The 18,775-nt window shown below is 41.2% G+C and overlaps 1 protein-coding gene across 2 annotated transcripts in view; it reads left to right on the top strand.

The window, feature by feature from the left end:
- The first annotated feature begins 400 nt into the window (after positions 1 to 400).
- Positions 401 to 18,775, top strand: part of LOC112113626 (matrix-remodeling-associated protein 5) — a 32,793-nt gene continuing 14,418 nt past the window's right edge. The window contains exons 1-5 of one of the 2 annotated variants that reach the window (XM_024209979.3): positions 401 to 499; positions 696 to 950; positions 5,092 to 5,307; positions 17,968 to 18,097; positions 18,332 to 18,722. In XM_024209979.3, coding sequence (XP_024065747.1) covers positions 5,102 to 5,307; positions 17,968 to 18,097; positions 18,332 to 18,722 — 727 coding nt within the window. In that variant the 5' untranslated portion in view covers positions 401 to 499; positions 696 to 950; positions 5,092 to 5,101. Of the gene's footprint in view, positions 500 to 695; positions 951 to 2,768; positions 2,830 to 5,091; positions 5,308 to 17,967; positions 18,098 to 18,331; positions 18,723 to 18,775 lie in introns of those variants that run through there. The other variant, XM_024209978.3, reaches the window with a different exon arrangement.

Genomic DNA, 18,775 nt, shown 5'->3' with positions numbered 1-18,775 from the left:
TTTAAAAAAAAAAACCAAAAAACCCAACCCTGAGCGCCGCCCCCCTCCAGGTGCTGCCCCAAGCACATGCTTGGTAGGCTGGTGCCTGGAGCCGGCCTTGGAAACCCAGGTGCCAGATACGGTTTTTTGTTGCTTTATTTTTCACAATGCTCTTTCCCTCCTCCACCGTGAGCTGTGGTCCTGGTTTTTCTGTCGGATTGCCAGTGGCTACCCAGCAAGAGCCAGCTTTCAATTTGCGTAAATTATACCTCAGTTAAGCTCTGCTGTCTCCAGCACCTTCGCTTAGCTCCCTCCCCATCAGCTCCCCTCTAAAGAGCCGCCCACCGAGAAAGAGGAGCTGAGCAGTTACTCCGTCCTCGCTCCAGACACACCGCCCGAGAAGTGCGTGCCGTGCCCCGAGCGCTGTGCGCGCTTCCTTTCCTGCCTGTCCCGGGGCTGGATTTGAGCCTAAGGCTGCGGCACTGGGGGCTGAGCCATCTGCTGCAGGAAACAAAAGCTGGTGAATTGCTTTGCACTCTCCCCCAAGTGCCTGGGAGGAAAGAGCGGTGGTGCTGGGAAATGCTACAAGCTGCCTGCATGGTCTGCTTGCTTCGAAACAAGTGATCTCGGGATTTGTTGTCTTTAATTAAAAAAATAACAAAAGGTGGATGGATTTCGAGGGCTAATTCTTTTTTTTTTTTTTTTTTTTTTTTGAGCCATGACTCCCCAACCTGGCTGGCGGGCAATGGGAAGGCGTAAGGAATGATAGCCCGGGGCTGAGCCAGGTTTGTTTGGGCTGGGATGAACTTTTGGAGCCCGGGGTGGCACCCAATGACAAACACGCAGCCGGAGCACGCAGGATCTGAAACAACCACGTTCCTGGGCATACCTTAGACGAGCTTCTAGCCCCTGGCAGCGACGGAGGAGGATGGGCGCTGCCGCCGCCGGAGTTTTGTGATACCGAACTGCAGGTAATGGCTGTTGCACCCAATGCATTTTCGCTGTCTGTCCCTCCCCGCATGGGGTCGCGTTGCTGCGTGCTGTTCATTGCATTTGAACTGGCAATGTGAGCCCTTGCAGAGGAGCCCCCCGGGGGGGGGGGCGGGGGGGAGAAGAGATGGAAAAGTGCCTGATTAACCCAAACAAACGCACGCTGGTGCAGCAGCCACTTTGGATGTGGTTCGTTAGGTTCCCTGGGCTGCTTGGAAGCCTCAGGCTGTAGAGGTGAAATGCTGCCCGAATGTAGCTCTGGGGGGAGGGGATGGTTGGGGGCGGGGGTTCACCTCCATGCAATCGGGGCTTGTTTTATTTCCCTCTGTTTGTTCGGTGCCCACTGTCCGGCTGTGCAGGGAATGAACTCCCTTCAAGTCGACCTCGGTGAATTAGGGGAATTCTTCCCTAATGGGAAGCATCTGCCCTGAAAAAAGCTAAGAAGGGAAGCCCCCGCCCCCCCGGCTTTCTGAGATTCCTCGTGCAGCAGCTCCAGCAAATCGTGCTGCTGAAATAATCAGCGTCTTCCCCCCTCCCCGTCACTGCCCCTTAGTGACGGAAACCTGAGGCCACATACTGGCTTTGGGCTTGCAGTCCTTCCTCAGGCAGAGCCCCCCGTGACGTCGCAGCGGTATCCGTGGGAAGCCACGCAAGGAGCTTTCAGCTCATTTTGTAAGAGTGAGTGTCCCCACTCCCCCCGCACCAGTGGTGGTCTCAGAGCTGCGCCCTCCCCTAGTCAGCCACTCAGCTCCCCAGTGATGCTGTCACTAATGCCTGGGCATTGTCAGTATCTCCTCCCTCCCCCCCGCCGCCAGGTGCAGTTTCGGGATGGGGGGCACCTCGTGCCACTGTTCAGGAGACTGAGGCCAGTTGGTTCTCACTCAGCTAGTAACAGTTGAAAACAGCCCATCACAAACATTCCTCTGGTTTGTGCCAATCAGAGGAATGATGGACCTGCTACCTCAGACCTGAGCCAAACTACTAATGCACGGGGCCAAGCTTGTGGGAAGTAGAGCCAGCCCTGGCAGGAGGTGGGGCCTTAAACTCTGCTAGTATAGGTCATTCTGGAAAGAATTCAAAGTAGAGCTGGCCAGGGGCTTTCCACATCTCTCCCCCGGCATCCCAAATTGCACCCTTTGCTCTCCAAGCTGCTTTTACCTTGCTCTGCTTATTGTGTGTGCGCTGGGGGGCGGGGGGTAAATGCTTTGTACCGTGGGCCCCTTCCCCTCCAGCGTGCCACTCATGATCGTGCAATGTTCCTGTGGCAACTGCATATTTAATTGTATTGACTGTGACAAATGTCTTGTCCTCTTTTTGGGGGTGTGGAGTGGGAATCACACTTTTTTTTTTGTTCATTTCCACTCCCCTCTCATGTGTTCTGTCTCTCTCTCCTCTGGCATATGCTTCTCTATTGGTGTTTGATTTTTCTCTCTGCATGTGCTTTCTCAACCCTTCTTCCAACTGCAACACTCCCATGCAGCCCCCTCCTGTGAATATGTGTGTTGCCCCCTGGTTCTCTTCTCCCCTGCACATGCTGTCCAGTTCCCTTCTGTCCTGCATACACTGTTCAGCTGCCTGGTTCCCAGCTCCCCTAAATATACTGCCCAGTAGCCTGTTCCTCTGCACACAATTCCTAGCTATTTGGTTGCCTCCTTCCCTACACATAATGGCAACGTGCCTGGTTCCTTGATCCACTTGACATGCTGGCAGACCTACCTGGTTCTATTCTCTCTGCTCCCATTCTCACTTTCCCATTGATGACTCCTAGTGGTGGCTGGCAACACCACACTCACTTGTGTTTCCAGTCCTTCTGTTTTCTCTCATGGTATGTGGCAGCAGCTCCTGGTGGAGAGAACAAAGGTAATTGCTCCTTGTTTGCACCTGCCTCTACAGGGGTTTGGACTCTTCCACAGTCTGAGAAACACTGGTCTAGTGATTACGGCTGGGGACTAGAAGTCAGAACTCTGGGGTTCCATTATTTACTGTCCCACCGACTTATTCTGTGATGTTGGAGAAGTCACCTAATCATCTGCAAAATGAGAAGAATGTTTGTCTGAATAACAAGAGTGCTTTAAGACTCAATGAATGTTTGAGGAATAACTGAAAAGTTAAATATCATTATTAGTTGCAGAAATTGTTGTTAATGATGAAAACATCAGAAATGAGTCATGAAATGGAGGTTTTAGTAAATGTAATTCCTCTTAAAGAAATGAATCCTAAATCAGTTTAAACTTCTTGCTTTTAGTAACTTAAAATTATTTAGACTCTTAATGGGAGTTAGGTGCCTAAATACCTCCTGGAGATCTGGGCCTTAGGTTCTCCTTTTTGTTGTTGGTGGTGGTTGTTTTGTCCTTTCTGTCCCAAATCTGCATCTTGACATATCAGGGCCTCCAAAGAGATCTTGCCAAAAGAGCAGTGCCTCTTGTAGGACATTTCCTTGAGTTCCCTAAACTTAACAAAATCATCCCTTTCTATTAATAAAATATATTATGAAGACTCTGAAGATGTATCATTTATCTCTTCCAAATGTTTCTGCATTATTGAACTAAATAATGTTTAGAATGCTTACAAGGAGAGGGATTTTGTATTGCACTGAAAGGGGAATACATTTTATTGCAAGTTGGTATGTATTAGGTGGATATTTTTTCAAAATGTAACAATTTCAATGTTATGAGTATTTTGCATTATTGTTATTCATTTTATTTTCTTAAATGGAGAAAAAAATATGAAATCTATAATTTCCCACTTAGAAGTTTAATTCTTGATCTTGCTTAGCAAGTCCTCATGTTGTTGTAACTTCTTCTTGACTCCTGCAAGAATTATAAAAGAAAATGGAGGTTTAGTACTCTTCAAAAGAAAATGAAATGTGTAAGGTATTTTAACATGACAACTTTCACTAAAGAGAACACCTGAATAAGTGCATAGTTCTTACACACTTTATGAAGTGTTTTTGTTGAGAATAGTAGCTGTCTTATTAACTTGACCACAGACATTTGAGAAACCTCTTCAGATTTATGAGTCTCTTCTTTGAATTATAATGGTTTGCATATGATGTTGGTAGAAAAATGACTGTTTGAAGATTTAAGAAATTTGACTTTTATACTAAGGGTAATATCTTGATGTAGGCAATACTGGATGAGGTTTTAATATGGCTGAAATCCACAAGCCACCATAGACTTGGATGAGTGTCCTTCATTGTTAGACTAGGCTATACAACAATAACAACAAAATTAATAATAAGTTGCCTTTATGTGGCACCTTTCATCTGAAGCACTCAAAGCTCTTCATAAAGGTCTAACAATTAGAACTAAAATGTTCAACTTGTTTGCCTGAAGCTAGTCTCTTCAAGCCACAATTAGGCACCCAAGTAAATTGTCTGATTTTCTAAAGTGCTAAGTCCTCAAAGTCAATGACAGCTGTAGGTTCTGAGCAGCTTTGTAAAAAGTGGATTGTTGCTGTGGTGCCTTAATATGAATTTAACATCTTAACTTCTGGAACCCAAGTTTTAAAATGTTGGCTTAAGTTTTATAGATGTTAAGGCCAAACTTTTCACACTTGGGAGCTTAAGCTTCCTCCTACATCCATGTTTAGGCTTCTAAATAAGTGGCTTGGTTTTAGAAGTCCTGATTATCCATAGCTCCCATTGAACGTTTTGGCTTAAATAACATTGCATACCAACATCAGACAACAAATGAGAGGTAAAGTATGACAGTCCCAGATATAACGACACCTAGTTCTCTGCCCTAGGCTACTAGAGAATGCCTTCTCCCATAAAAGTTATATGTGTAAACCAAAAGTATACAATATTTTACCATAGAGAAACAGAAAATTAGTATAATTATGGTGAAATAGAAACGAGGGGAAAAGTTAACTTTGAAATAGCAAATAGCTTGAAAGAAAAGCTCCTTTCAAACCATATTTCATAGACTTTTGCCTAAATTGCCTATCAGATTGCATAGAAATAGATTTGTACAAAGTTTTCTTTATTTACATTTTCTCTATTCTATAGCTCAGTCAGGAAGCCTTAGGAAAAGTAGCTCCTACAGAAGCCATCATTTAAGTGATCATGCTCTACAAGTGTGTTTATGAAGATAAAAACATTTTCTTTTACAAATAAAACAGGTACAGCGAAATGAAGACAACTGACAAGATGCAAAAGAGGGCAAATTTGGGGGCACTATCCGTGGTGCTGATTGTGTCTCTGGGGCTTCCACAAATCGCTTTTGCATGTCCACGCCCATGTGCCTGTTACGTTCCCACTGAAGTTCACTGCACATTTCGATCCTTGGCAGCAGTGCCAGCAAGAATCTCTGAACATGTGGAAAGAATCAATTTGGGGTTTGTATTGCAATTTTAGTGAAGAGTTTTACATTTTCTGTGTATAATCCTATATAGCTCAGCACACATGCTGCAAGGTGAAAGCATTATGTATCCTTGCTGAGCAGAATTGCAATTGTGGATGATTATCGATAACTGCTTGAGTTCAAAATGACATCAGAGTCACTGGTAACAAGGATGTTTTGGTCAAGCCTAATTTTTCAAGATTGGTTCCCATTTTTTTCAAACAAAAATTATTGTGATGGGAATTACTATTAAATGCTATACATACATTTGAATAGCATTTTATGAATATTGGTAAGACAAATTCAATGTTTTAAAGTCTATACAAATGAATATTTTACCTGAGATTATATTTTATTAGGAATATCTGGAATGAGACGTATCTTAGAGAAATATTGCACCCAATAGGAAATTGATAACTGCACTGGTAGTAAACTGTTTTGCAAAATAACTTTAGAACAATACTAGAAACCAGAAAAAGTCTATAATTTATGAGTGATAGTCTGGATCTTGATATAATTGCTCTACTGAAGTTGAAAGAAAGGATCTCTTCCCATCTTAGACTAATTCTGTACATCAAATAATATTCATTTTAGAAGAGGACCTATTTTTATACTACATCCCATTATAGTTTCCTAGCTCTTTTAGTCTTTCCACTGCCCATTCTGAAATCAATGGGACTGCTCACAGAATAATGTATAACTCCCACAATACAGAGGGGATGCCTAGTTAGGACAGCTTTATTACTCCTTTTCATTGCTCCAGTGGTGCAAAAGGCTATAGTGTTGGCCCAGATCTGTTCTGTGATTATGTCAGACCATCTGCTATTACTATAATTTTTAATGGGCCCCATTTAGAAAATAAATTGTGTGCACAAATAAATGGGAAATAAATCTTAATTACATTAAACAGATATGGTACCCCAGGGAGTCATTTGAATTGTTGTCTCAAAGCTGTAGCCAAACAAGCTGAAATGAAGAGAGGTCGAATTCTATCCTGCCATGTGTGCACTGCTCCAGTTGGCCCTAAAACCGTTGGTGAATCTTTGGTTGGAAAATGCAAAAATTATTGAACGTTCACAGGAGTCATTATTAAATAAAATTATATCCAAAAATCTATGCTAAAAGAATAATAAGGTTGCAAAGTCAAGCACTCAAAATTTAGGAAGTGCCAGAGTTAAGGTTGCCTGTAAAAAGTTAATTTTCCACCTTGTGCATATGCATTATGATACAATCTTTAATTACATGATTGCATTGACATTTTTTCCACTGAAAATTTACAAAATAATTCAGTCTGAGGCAAACACCTGACATGGAAAATTTGAGCCCAAACAATTAAAATCTGGCAAAATTATAAGCATGTGAACAGCATTTTAGATGGAAATTTTTAAGCAACCTTACTACAGACATCTCTACCAGTTCTACCTATAACAACTATGTGGAGATCTTACCCTAAAGATCTGCTCATGGAGGGCACCATCAATATTTGGGGTTCTCTTCTTGACATGGAAAAGGAATAGAGGATTGGACATCTCCATGGCCGCAGTCCCAGCTTTCTTTTCCTAGATAAACGGCCCATTCTGCACTAGGTGGGGGAAAATCTTACCTCCCAGTCAGAATGGTTTGGTAGGAGTTCAGGTTTAGGCCCCTCTTGCAGGTTTTACCACAGGGAGGAGAGAGATTCTCTATTATTTGGTTGGTTTACCCTTTTTGTGAATGAACTTAGTTCTCATGAGCCAGACATAGTAAAGACAAGCATTACTCAAGCTTTTATATACAGTTCTGTCTTAGTCCTTCTTTACAGTAATCTTCTTCTACTAATCTTTGGACTGTCTTAGTCATATATTTGAAATCATGATGCTGAGTGTATTGCTGCTGTTTTTAGAATTAGGTGAATGTTTTGGCGAAAACATTTTCAGTGAAAAATGCAGATTCAGCTACACCAATTCGTTTTGTGAATTTCTGTCAATTTTGCCAATTTATTTCGGTCAGAAAAAAATGTGAAACCATCAAAACATTTAGTTTTGATATTTCAGAACAAAATGTTTCAATTTTTCAGTTTGAAATGACTTTTCATTGAAAAGGTCCTTTAAGTTTATTTTAAACACATCCAATAAAAACATTTTAAAATGGTCAAAATTAAAATGACATGTGTTGATTTTGTTGAAACAAAACATTTAATTAAACTTGAAACTATTTTTTTTTTCAATTTTAAGAATTGCCAGTGAACTGCAAAATCTGTTATTTGGACAGCTCTAGTTATTAATTATGATTATTGGGTCAGATCCTCAGTTGACCTTCAGAAATTAACATAGCTGTGCTGAATTAGACCAGATGATTATCTGGACTACTGTTTTTCAGTGACAATGGTGTTCAGGATTTTTGTTGTGCCTAGATGGGAACTAGGATGAAAACACTAATGTTATGTCTACAGTGTCTGAAGCTTTTTGATGTGGGTCAGGTAACTCACAGTACACAAGTCTCATCAATAGCAGGCACACACAATGCCTGCTCCATTTTCATTTCACATCAGATGGACACACTGCAGTTTGCTGCCAACTGAGGCTGTAGCATTCTCCAAAGATATCTCATGGTCCTTCGCTTTGCTGCTGAGCAGCATGCATTCTGGGATTATATTTGCTGTGAATTATAAGATGTCAGATAGGTTCAGTTTTGTTTTGTTTTTCAAATCACATTTCCACTTGCTCAACCCCATGCTTCCTTTCTGGGCTGGTTTGCACCATTTTCAAATTCCCATTGGCCATACGGCCCCAACAATGCTCTGTGCTGCTATGGTGACGTGTGAATATGCGCAGGCTGCTTGGGCTGTATTAAAGCTCTCAGCTGGAGAAATTCGGTATTCAACTTTGCCTGTTGCACCAATGAGCTGCGGGACCAGGACAATATTCGATAGCAGTAGCAGCAGTTTCTCTGGCATCAGGAGGGAGGAGGAAGAACAGGAAGATGCCAAGCTGTTGGAACAGGAGGCCTGGTCCTGGATGACCTACACATCATTCAGTGCTGTCTCTGGGGTCAGGAAACCAGCGTGGATTGGTGGGAGAGGATCATTCTACAGAGCCAGGATGATCAGCAATGGGCAGAGAACTTCAAGATGGGGAGAGCTACCTTTTTTGAGATCTGTGGAGAACTGACTCCAGATATTCAGCAACAGCATATCAACATGTGAAGCCTCATACCTGTGGACAAATGGGTCACTATTGCCATCTGGAAGCTGACTATCCCAGAACGTTCTTGGTCTGTAGCCATCCAATTGGGCATAGGAAGATCAGCTGTTGGGGCCATTCTCCTAAAGGTCTCGTATGGCTTTGATAAGGTGCTGTCTAATTAGGTCATGAAACTGGGTAACGCTCAGGAAATTATTGATGGCTTTGCATGCATGGGGTTTCCAAAGTGTATCGGGGCAATTGATGGAACCCATATGCCTATCATTCCCCATGCCCCAGAGCACAGAATGTATAAACAGAAAGGGGTATTTCTTCATAGTGCTCCAAGGACTGGTGGACCACTGTGGCAGGTTTATAGACAAAATTGCAGAGTGGTCTGGGAGGGTCCATGATGCTAAGGTCTTTCAGAACTCAGTACTATTTAAACTATGGAGAAAGGACTGTTTGTCCCAGGAGCACGGTGGCCATTAATGGTGTGGAGGTTTGTCGGGTTATTCTGGGCTTATTCGCTGGTGCCCTGGCTACTGATGCAATTCACAGGTCACTTGGACAGAAGGAAGGAATATTTTTAACTATCGCCTGAGTAGCTGCAGAATGGTAGTTGAGTGTGCATCTGGCCGTTTGAAAGACAGATGGGACTGTTTATGGAATAGGTTGGAAACAGCAGGAAAAAAATGCTCCAATCATTCTAACAGCATGTTGTTTTTTGCACAATATTTATGAGAGCAAGAGAGGAAGCTTTACTGAAGGGTGGGAGGCTGAGGTGTGGAAACTTGCTTGGAGGTTTGAGCAGACCTCAAGGAGTTCCACAGAATTCCACAAAAATGCTGGGGGCACGCTGCTAGGGTTGCCTATTGTTCATTTATTGAGCCTCCTGCCTGAACATGTTAGCCCATGCAGGGTGTGGGAATGCTGATTGTGGGGGATTGTGTGTGGGTGGTTGAAGTTCCACATTCCTATGTGCTATTGTAAAATGCTATGAATTATTTCAGCTTTATTTAAAGGATATTCTGTATTAAATGCAATCATGACTCTTGGATTTATTGTAATCAGTTTTATTATGAAATAACAATAAAAATAGTTAAGTTTTAATGAAAACAATGGAATAATAATATCTTTGTATTTTGAAAAAACTTTTAACTAACCAATCTTCATAAATAACCAGTTATATACAAACCTTTAATTACTACAGCAGTATAAACAAAACTCAAAGTAGTACAGTTTTGTGGAGGGCAGGGAGTGCATAAAGTGAGACACATGTATACACTTCGTTTCTGGCTCTTCTTGTCCTCATGGGTTCTGGGTTGAGTGCCACAGCTCAAAATTCTCAGGGCTCAAAAGAGCTGGAGTTCGGGTGACGTGTGCTTGGTGCCCAAAGGCTGAATCTAAAAGGTTGATGGGAGCCGCTGGAAGTACTGCTGCTGGGATGCAAAGATTAGGAGTTGCTGCTGGTGGCCATAGCCAGCATTGTCCTGGGGCAGAAGGACATGGCTGAGTCCCAAATTATGGGATTGCAGGCCTAGCATGACCATGTTTTGCAGGAGGGCATTCTGCTCAGGACAGCGTCCATGAGATTCCTGTGCATCTCTCTGTCTTTTTCCATGCTTTTCTTCACCATGGTGATGCTGTCTTTGGCCACACCCACTCTTTCCCTGGCAACCATGACACTGTCCTTGGCTACTGCCATGATCTCCTAGGAAAGCTGCATTTATTTCTCCCACTGGGTTCTCGTGTACAGCCTCCACCTCTCAGCCAGCCGAGTTTTCCTTTCACTCTGCCGTGCATTCTCATTCAGAGTCTTCCTTCCCTCCCTTCTCCTCCCTTCAGGCTGGCCAGTCTGTCAGCAGTACAGGCCTTGCCCTTGGTGGTCTGGCTGTTGCAGGTACTGTGGCTATGGGAGCAGGAAGAAAAAAACAGTTGTTTGTTCATATTCCAGACAAGTTATGATTTTTTTTTTTTAGTATGTATATGTGACTTTACCTCCACTCTTTGGGGAACCTCAGAGAAGGTAGATTGCTGGGTGCATTTGGATTTCAGTCTAGTGTGTCTGCATTCATCTGCTGGTAGGAGTCAGGTTGGGTGGTTGGAGCTGTTACAGGTTTGTTTTTGCAGTTTTGTTGGTGCACTGGAGTGCTTCTGTGGCATCAGAGACATTGTAAAAAGAGGCATGCATGGGGGTGTGCTGGATACTAATCCCCTCTACATCCCCTTGAGGCTGTCCCGTCTGTCGCTGAGTATGCTGAGGCAGGCCACTAGGAGACAGAGAATGGTCTTACTCAGAAAGGCAAATGACACACCAGCAAGATCTGCTGTGAAGTTATTCACCAGGATTGTCCCCCCAGAAGCTCTGCAAGAGTGGAAGGGACTTGCAAGCTCTATCAGGGGGCATGGGTGTGTGGCTATTTCTTATAATGTGCTAAACAAAATGGAGCAATTTCTCAATCTTAAGTTCTGCTACATCTCCCCTGCAGAGAGGGGAAAGTGTAGAGAAAATTAAATAGGGTCCTGCAATGATTGCCAGCTAGAAAGCAGGGTACAAGGCATTTGTACCTCAGCACGGAGCAGTATTGCAACGTGCCCTCATACCTCATGTAAACTATGAAAACTAACCACATTTCTTTTCCTGTAAGCCCTGTCTCAATAAACAGTTGAATTTTTGCACAAATGAATGCTTTCGGTATTCAAATCTGCTGTGGGGTAGGGGCAGGTGGGGGATGGGGAACTGTTTGTGACTGTGCCATGCTGGCGGGCACCGTTTTGAAGCAGCAAAAGGAGGGGGTGGGAGGAAGAGGGGGGGCTCCTAGCTCACATTCACCACCAATAATCAATAATAAATTGTAAAGATAGGTACTTACATGCTGCAATTCCCTCTGGGAGATCTGACTCTGGTCCCAGCCTGGGTTTCTGGTGGGGTTTACTTCGCCCCACAAGTAAATGGAATGGTGGGGACTCAGGATCAGCTGATACAAGGCAGGAATCAGAGTCCCTTCTAGCAGGGCAGGACTTAGGCTGGCTGTCCTGCTGGCCATCCTCAGGTTCCTGACTCCCCCAAAGATCCTCCCACACAGAGAGCAGCTCCTCTGCTGTTCATCCCCTGATGGGCTGAGCCAGTCATCCTAGACTGAGAGAGTAGGGAGTGCAGGAAGCAGGCTCAAATAATTCTGGGATGGGTTGTACTATCATTCTATCATTGTGTAGAATCCTGTCCAGTTCATCAAAAAATGCACAGGTTACATGTCTCCTGCCAGATGTCTCCTTTTATCCCTCGTTTCAGTGTAGTTTCTCCTGAGTTGCTTGTTCTTTATCTGGCACTGGTCATGATCCCTCACAGAGATCTGCTTTGCAATGTCCACAAAAAGGTCCTTATTTCTGTGGCCACAAGAGCTTCCCAAACCGATGCTTCTCCCCAGATGGTGATGAGATCCAGGGGCTCAGCATGGCTCCAGGCTGTGTAATGCATATTGTGGGGCTTCTGGCGTGCTATTGTGGTTGTATCACATGGGATCCACGAGCAAATGGGCAAAAGCTGGCTCTGCACCACCTTTTAAAGGAGAGAAGGGAAGGATCATCCTGGAAACTTGATACCAGGGCTGGGAGAGCACACAAGTAAATGGAAAGAACAGTAATGATGGACCTACAAAGCATTGTGGAATAGCTGTTGGCAACATGCAAAAAGTGGTGCACAGCAATTGTGTGAACATAAACAAAAGACAGAACTAATTACATTCAAAGTCAACCACTTTGTAGAAGGACTCCAGAGTTCCCAATAAATGCAGAGTTAGTGTGCACTGATGGGTTGCATCATATGTAGGCAAGTGCTTTCAAAACAGATTAATTTGATTTGATCTGGTTTAAAATGCCTATGTAGACAAGCCCTACATTTGTGGTCTAATCCCAAAGCTCCAGGCCTACACCCTCACCTCATTTAAAACCCTCTTGATTTTTAGATGAGAAGAGAGAGAGGTAGGATGCATGGGTAAAATCCTGGCCCTTTTAAAATTAATGGCAAAACTCCCTTTGACTTCAGTGGGGTCAGGATTTCACACCATGTATTTTAAAGACATACAAGCCAGCACTATTTCTTGGTTTCCCAGTTCTTTTGTCTTCTCTCTGTTTTGGTCTTTTAGATGTAATACGTCTCTCCTCTCCTTCCCCGCCACCCACGCTTTTACTTGTATAGCCATGAGCACATCATTGGCCCTTAACAAATAGTAATTAAAACAAGACCCTATAGTCTATTCTGCGATTTAGAGCTGTGACTAAGGTGGGACTGAATGGAGTGTAAATCAGTTCTCCAGAATTGAGAACTGTGGCTGGTCTACCTATTCACTTTCTTTTAGAGCCCCATCCCCTTCTCTCAGTGAAGTTAGCAGTAGTAAGATCAGTTCCTTCATTTCTTACATCCATATCCTGCAGCCATTGTACAGGCACTGTTCTCATTTGTTTCATTAGAAGTTTTACCTATAGGATCAAGTATTTTGCTGCTGCATTTCCTCTCCTCTCCACTTCATTCCCTCAGACACCTAAAGTAACAATTAGAAATCACTGTAGTGCACTGCAGAATTTTATCTTAAAAATAGCTGATTACTTTAAGTAATGGCACAGACAGTATTTGAAACTACAGCTGTATTCTTTCAATTTGCATTCTTTTCTCTTGCATTGCTCTAATGCAGTAGAAGTAGGAGGAGGATTTCAGAATTTGTGTATATTTTATGACTCATAGAATGAAACTGTCTCTGATATGTTTCTTCTGCAGCAAATATTTGTTACTTAAGGTAAAGTAACTATAAGGCTTAACATAACTGTAAATATACCTAGGGTTCCAAGCGTCAGTGCTTGGCTGTCTTTTACTTCGCATTTCTATTAATCTGACCTGGAAGAAGGGCTAAACTATGCGTTAATTATATTTTCAGATACTATAAAATTGTGATTTGCTGCAAATGCTAGTGAGGACAGAAAATTGACACAGAGGCCTTGAACTTGATCCAGATCAACTGAAGTCAGTGGAAAGATTTTTCAGTCTCAGCTGAGCTGGTCAGAAAACAGAATTTCTATGCTGCCAGAAATTCTGACATTTCAAAATTTGTTTTCATCCTAAATTGGGATTAAAAGTCAAAATCTTGAAATATTTCAGGGAACAGAAATTCCAAAATATTTTGATTCAGAAAGATGGGTTAGAAATTTTTCATTCAAAAAGTTCATTGTGTTCCCACAAAACCTTTAGATTTCAACACAGTGGCATTTTCCAATGGAAAACTGTTCCATCAAAAATTTTTTGACCAGTTCTAGTCTTAATGGGAGTTGGATTTCCCCTATATAGGTTAGAAACAGGGGAACAAATAGTCATTGTGAGGTTAATAACTGGAATACAGTAGTGTAAATAAGATCTAAGAATCAAAGTGGGTAGCACATTGGATATAAGGATACTGTACAACATGATGGCAAAAACAGCCAATGTGCTTTTTGACTACATGCACAAAAGTGTCATAACATGGATCAGTCAGGCCCTCACCTTTTTCTACATGGCACAGGTGAGACCATGCTTGGAGTACTGTGTACATTTCTGAGTACATCAGAAAACTAAAACTTATTCAGAGAAGAGCAACAAAAATTATACGAGGCTAGAGAGACTGATTTAAATGAATGATGTAAAGTGCTAAAGATTATAAACCAGATGCTCAGCTAATATAATTTTGTGTAACTCTATTGTAGACAACAGAATTATACCAATTTTCACCAGCATCTTGACCAAGTGGCAATCAAGGTGGCAGATATTTGATAATGGTTGTGGATATACCATAGCTTTGGTAGCCATATCCAGTCAATGGATAACAACTTCTTATTTCCTACCCTTTGAGAGAAGTCAGTACAGCTGCCCTTTACCACCCGAGGGTTCCTATGCATAAAGAAAATCCTCCGGGAGACATTTAAGTCAGAGTTATGGCTGTTTGCGCTACTGAAGCAGCCCAAATTAGTCAGAGTACCAGAGAATCATGTTAATTGTTTCCTAAACTGCTTACTGAATTGTGAACGAGGTACACAAATCAGCTAAAGGGTTCTAATTTTTCTGAGGGCTGAATTATTCCCTGCAAACAGGATTCTTTAAGTATGTCTTTCCACCATGTATAGGAGCTCATACAATGGACCACATTCACGTACAGGGTTTGATTGTTTTGTGCTGCTCTGGTGAAGCAAAGTAATCATAAACCCAGCTGAACCTGATGATTTAGAGGGGTTTACTATGGTTTGGCATTGTCAGTTTGACACCCGTGAATCTGACTAAATATTTTTTTTAAATGAATTATGATCCTAATTCTGCACCTGTTATGTTGTGTTTATGACATTGTAACTCTGAATTACAATGGTGTAAAAATTACATAAGGGATTGGAGAATCAGGCCCAGTAACTCCATTTATACTGGTGTGCCTGTCTCCCTCCAAACAGAATACTTATTTTAGTTTCTGCTTGCTGTTCTTTCCATCTGATGGCTTGTATTCAGTTAGAATAGAAAAAGGTCAGCCACATATATTTCACCTCTCAATGATAGTATTCTCACACTAGCTACGGAGCAAAAAATATCTCATAATCTTACTCAGTTTCACTGCACTCAACAAGAATAATATAAATCAAGTCTAGTTGTGCAGACATAAAAGATTTCTTTTCTTGGGAGTTCTCAATGTCACTAATGGCAAGTTTCCTTGCTCGCAGTAAAGGCAAGGAGGATTTGGTAGAATTTCTGCAGTTACAGTCACAGCGACACTGAAGGTTGAAATGTTGCTGGGGACCCCTTAATGAACTTCCTAGCCTAAATGCCTTATATCGTCCATAATCTATAGTAACTTCCTTCTCTCCAGCCTTCCTGATTATTTCTCCCTCTTCAAACTGCCCAAATATCCTGCAAATAAACATTTTTCCCACCACTCTGACTACATCACCCCTATTTCTGCTGCTTCCCTCCACCGCCTCTCTCACTCACTCACTCACTCTCACACACACTTCTGCATCGACTCTGAACACCTAATCCTTATTTTCAAGGTGCCACACAAGTTTGACTCAACCTATATCTCACCTTTGTCTCTACCTACTCCCCACAATGTGATTTGTGCTCTGTCAACTCTTCTCACTTTAATACTTTTCCTTTTTTCACTCATGCCTTTCTGCCTTTTTCCTATGCCCAGAATGACCTTCCGATTTAACTGTCAGTGTGAGGTATTGTGGGATGGCTTCTGAAAGGCAGCAGCAATCAATGTAAACAACACAGTGTCTACACTGACACTGTGTCAACCTAACTACATCGACCCAAGCGCTACTCCTCTTGAGGAGGTGGAGTTATTCAATTGGTATGGTAGGTGAGTTACATCAGTGGGAGGTACATTTTAGTTTAGACTAATCTATAGTGTAGACCAGGCCTTATTCTCAAATGCAATTGTCTGGACTTTCAAGATGCATGCACAACATATGGTCCCAATCTCTGTATTTGTTCAATTCTCATCCCTTTCCTTCTCTTTACTTCTCAGTATTTCCTATGTTTGTCCACTTTAGATTTTAAGTTCTCCAGAGCAGGGATCATGTCTTTTTATTTCTATAAACTTCCATGTAAAACCCTGGTGCTAGACAAATGTTTAATAATAATAATATGATCCATCTGCTCATTGTAATGGCATTTTCTATTAAAAACTGTTAAAGGCACACTGAGCTAAATTTTTCATCATTGGCCTCGAAATTGAGCTTGCAGACAGTGCACCCATTAAAACAGTGAATTGCATATGCAGAGTCCATATGTACAAGCACAAAATAGTTAAGTACCCTTTTGCACATATACTTGAGTATACAAATATACATTTGTGTAAGCAATTATTTGTTTCATGCCCACCGAATGTGTTTCTCTTGCATTATTAGCTATTTGTGCACACACTTTTTGTGGGCAAAACTCAGACACTCCTGGCTGAAAATTTGGCCCTTTAGATCAAGAATACATTTTTCAAAAGCACTTATGTGACTTATGGGGCCCAAGATCCATTTTCAAAAGTGTTTTAGGTACTTGAGTCATATTTTTAATCTGGACATTGATTTCAGTGGCAGTTAGGCAACTCAATTTCTTTAGGTGCTTTTGAAAATCCCACATGGGCACCTATCTGCATCTTTAGGCACCTAAACACCTTTAAAAGTTGAGCCCTAATTCACTGTTGAAAATGGGACATTATAATCCATGTAGTCATTTTTGAAAACGTTAACCCAGCAGATGAGTTTTTCTTTTAAAAGTGACGTATTTAATGGTAGCATTACAATGGTCTTTGCTATGCTTTAAAGTTAGCTTTTCATTAGTGCAAATAATGTTTGTGCTAGGGAGTAAAGTTTATGCATGTTTGCTGTTGCATTTGTTTTCAGACTGGAAAGTTTTCTTCATAAGTATCATTAAAACAATAGATTTAGGAAGAAAATATTATTTTCCAAATGGAAATGGATGATTTTGAAATCAAGAAATAGAAGGTACAAAATATATAATTAATTTGCCCCCTATAAAAGGTCTAAAAATGTCTTTTAAAAAAGCATGAAATCTTTAGCAAATTCATCAAAACCATACATCTCAGTATCTAAATGTATCTCCTCCATGCTCCTGATATTCTGCTTTTCCTGAAAAATAATGCATTACAGCATTAGAAAGCATGAAAAATCCAATTTTAAAACTTGGGTGCCTAATTTAGAGTTCCTGGTCAGCACTGGATATTCCTGCATTTGGCATTTGTGTGCCCAAATGCAGAACTGGGCATCCTAATTTAAGGCACCCAAGTTGGCAAATGGAACCTTACGTGTCAGTTCAAAAAGCTGAAATGAGTTGTTTTCAAATAGCAAATTCTGTCTCCCTTACTTCTCAAAAGAAAGCTCAAATAATTTTGCAACTGGAAGATGAGTATCTGGATTTTATGTCAGTAGTTAAATATCCAGTAGCACGTGGTAACAGTAGGGCAAGCAGTTGAGCTAGTAACTGTGGTTTTTCGATTCAGGAACTGCTTGGCAAATGTTTATTTTCAAATAGTCCTCTTCACAAAGCTTCATTTGTTTATTGTTAGTTGCTTTGTTGGCAATCCTGCTATTGGCAATACTGCGGTAGTTTGCCAGTCTCCATACCGTCATAGGCTGGCAACATGCCATTAACTTATACCATTCCCATAATGAGAATTCCATGGAAAAATGTACTAACTGACTTCTCTTAGAATTTAAACTCCCATTTGCTTTTACTTTAAATTATGGCTAAACTAGCACAAATTGAGTTAAAAATACATAATGTAAATATGGGCTAAGTATACTTGGCCTTATAAAAATGTTTACTGAAACATTTGGTCCTTTAACTGCATATTTTAGGATGCATCCAATGTTTCCTAGAAAGTCAGGTTCTATTAATTTAGCCTTAGCAATCCATGAGAGTCTGTCATGCATAAATATAACTGAATATGTTGTGTTTTTTTCCCCAGGTTTAATAGCATACAGTCCATATCTGAAAACTCATTTTCAGGACTTACTAAACTGGAATTGCTCATGATTCATGGAAATGACATCCAAAATATACCCAATGGGGCTTTAAAAGATCTCATGTCTCTACAGGTAATACTAAGGTGTTTCTAAATATAATAAATTACAAGTTATACAATGATAAAAGACTGAAATAAGTAGGTTTCTTTAATGTTTTGTTTATTGTCCAATAGGTTATCCATTTTTGTTCCAAATATATTGAAAACTTTTTAATTACAATAATATCATGATTAATAATGTCCATTAATGGCTGATGTTATTCTGTTACTCTGCTCTCTGTTTCACTATTAGGTATTTCTTTTTTAGGTATTCAAAATTAGCTACAACAAGCTGAAAGTTCTAACAGGCCAAACTTTCCAAGGACTTTCAAGCTTAATGAGATTGCACATGGACCACAACAGAATTGAATTCATCCACCCAAATGCTTTTAATGGGTTAACTTCTCTGAGATTGCTCCATTTGGAAGGAAACTTACTCCAGCAGCTTCATCCCAACACATTTTCAACATTTACATTCCTGGATTATTTCAGACTGTCAACAGTAAAACACCTCTATCTGTCTGAAAATATCATTAGGACACTGCCTGCAGGGATGTTTCAAGGAATGCCACTCCTGGAGAATCTTTACCTTCATGGGAATCCCTGGTCCTGTGACTGCAGCTTGAAATGGCTCCTGGAATGGGATAAGAAGTCTGGAGGTGAGAAATGATCAATGATTATTCTATTCATTATAGTGACAACATTCCAGTAA

The sequence above is a fragment of the Terrapene carolina genome, unplaced genomic scaffold (assembly GCF_002925995.2).
Source record: "Terrapene carolina triunguis isolate 2854851 unplaced genomic scaffold, T_m_triunguis-2.0 Scaffold23, whole genome shotgun sequence".
NCBI classification, from domain to species: domain Eukaryota; kingdom Metazoa; phylum Chordata; order Testudines; family Emydidae; genus Terrapene; species Terrapene triunguis.
Note: the sequence above shows the minus strand (reverse complement) of the source record. Positions and strands in the feature narration are given on the sequence as shown.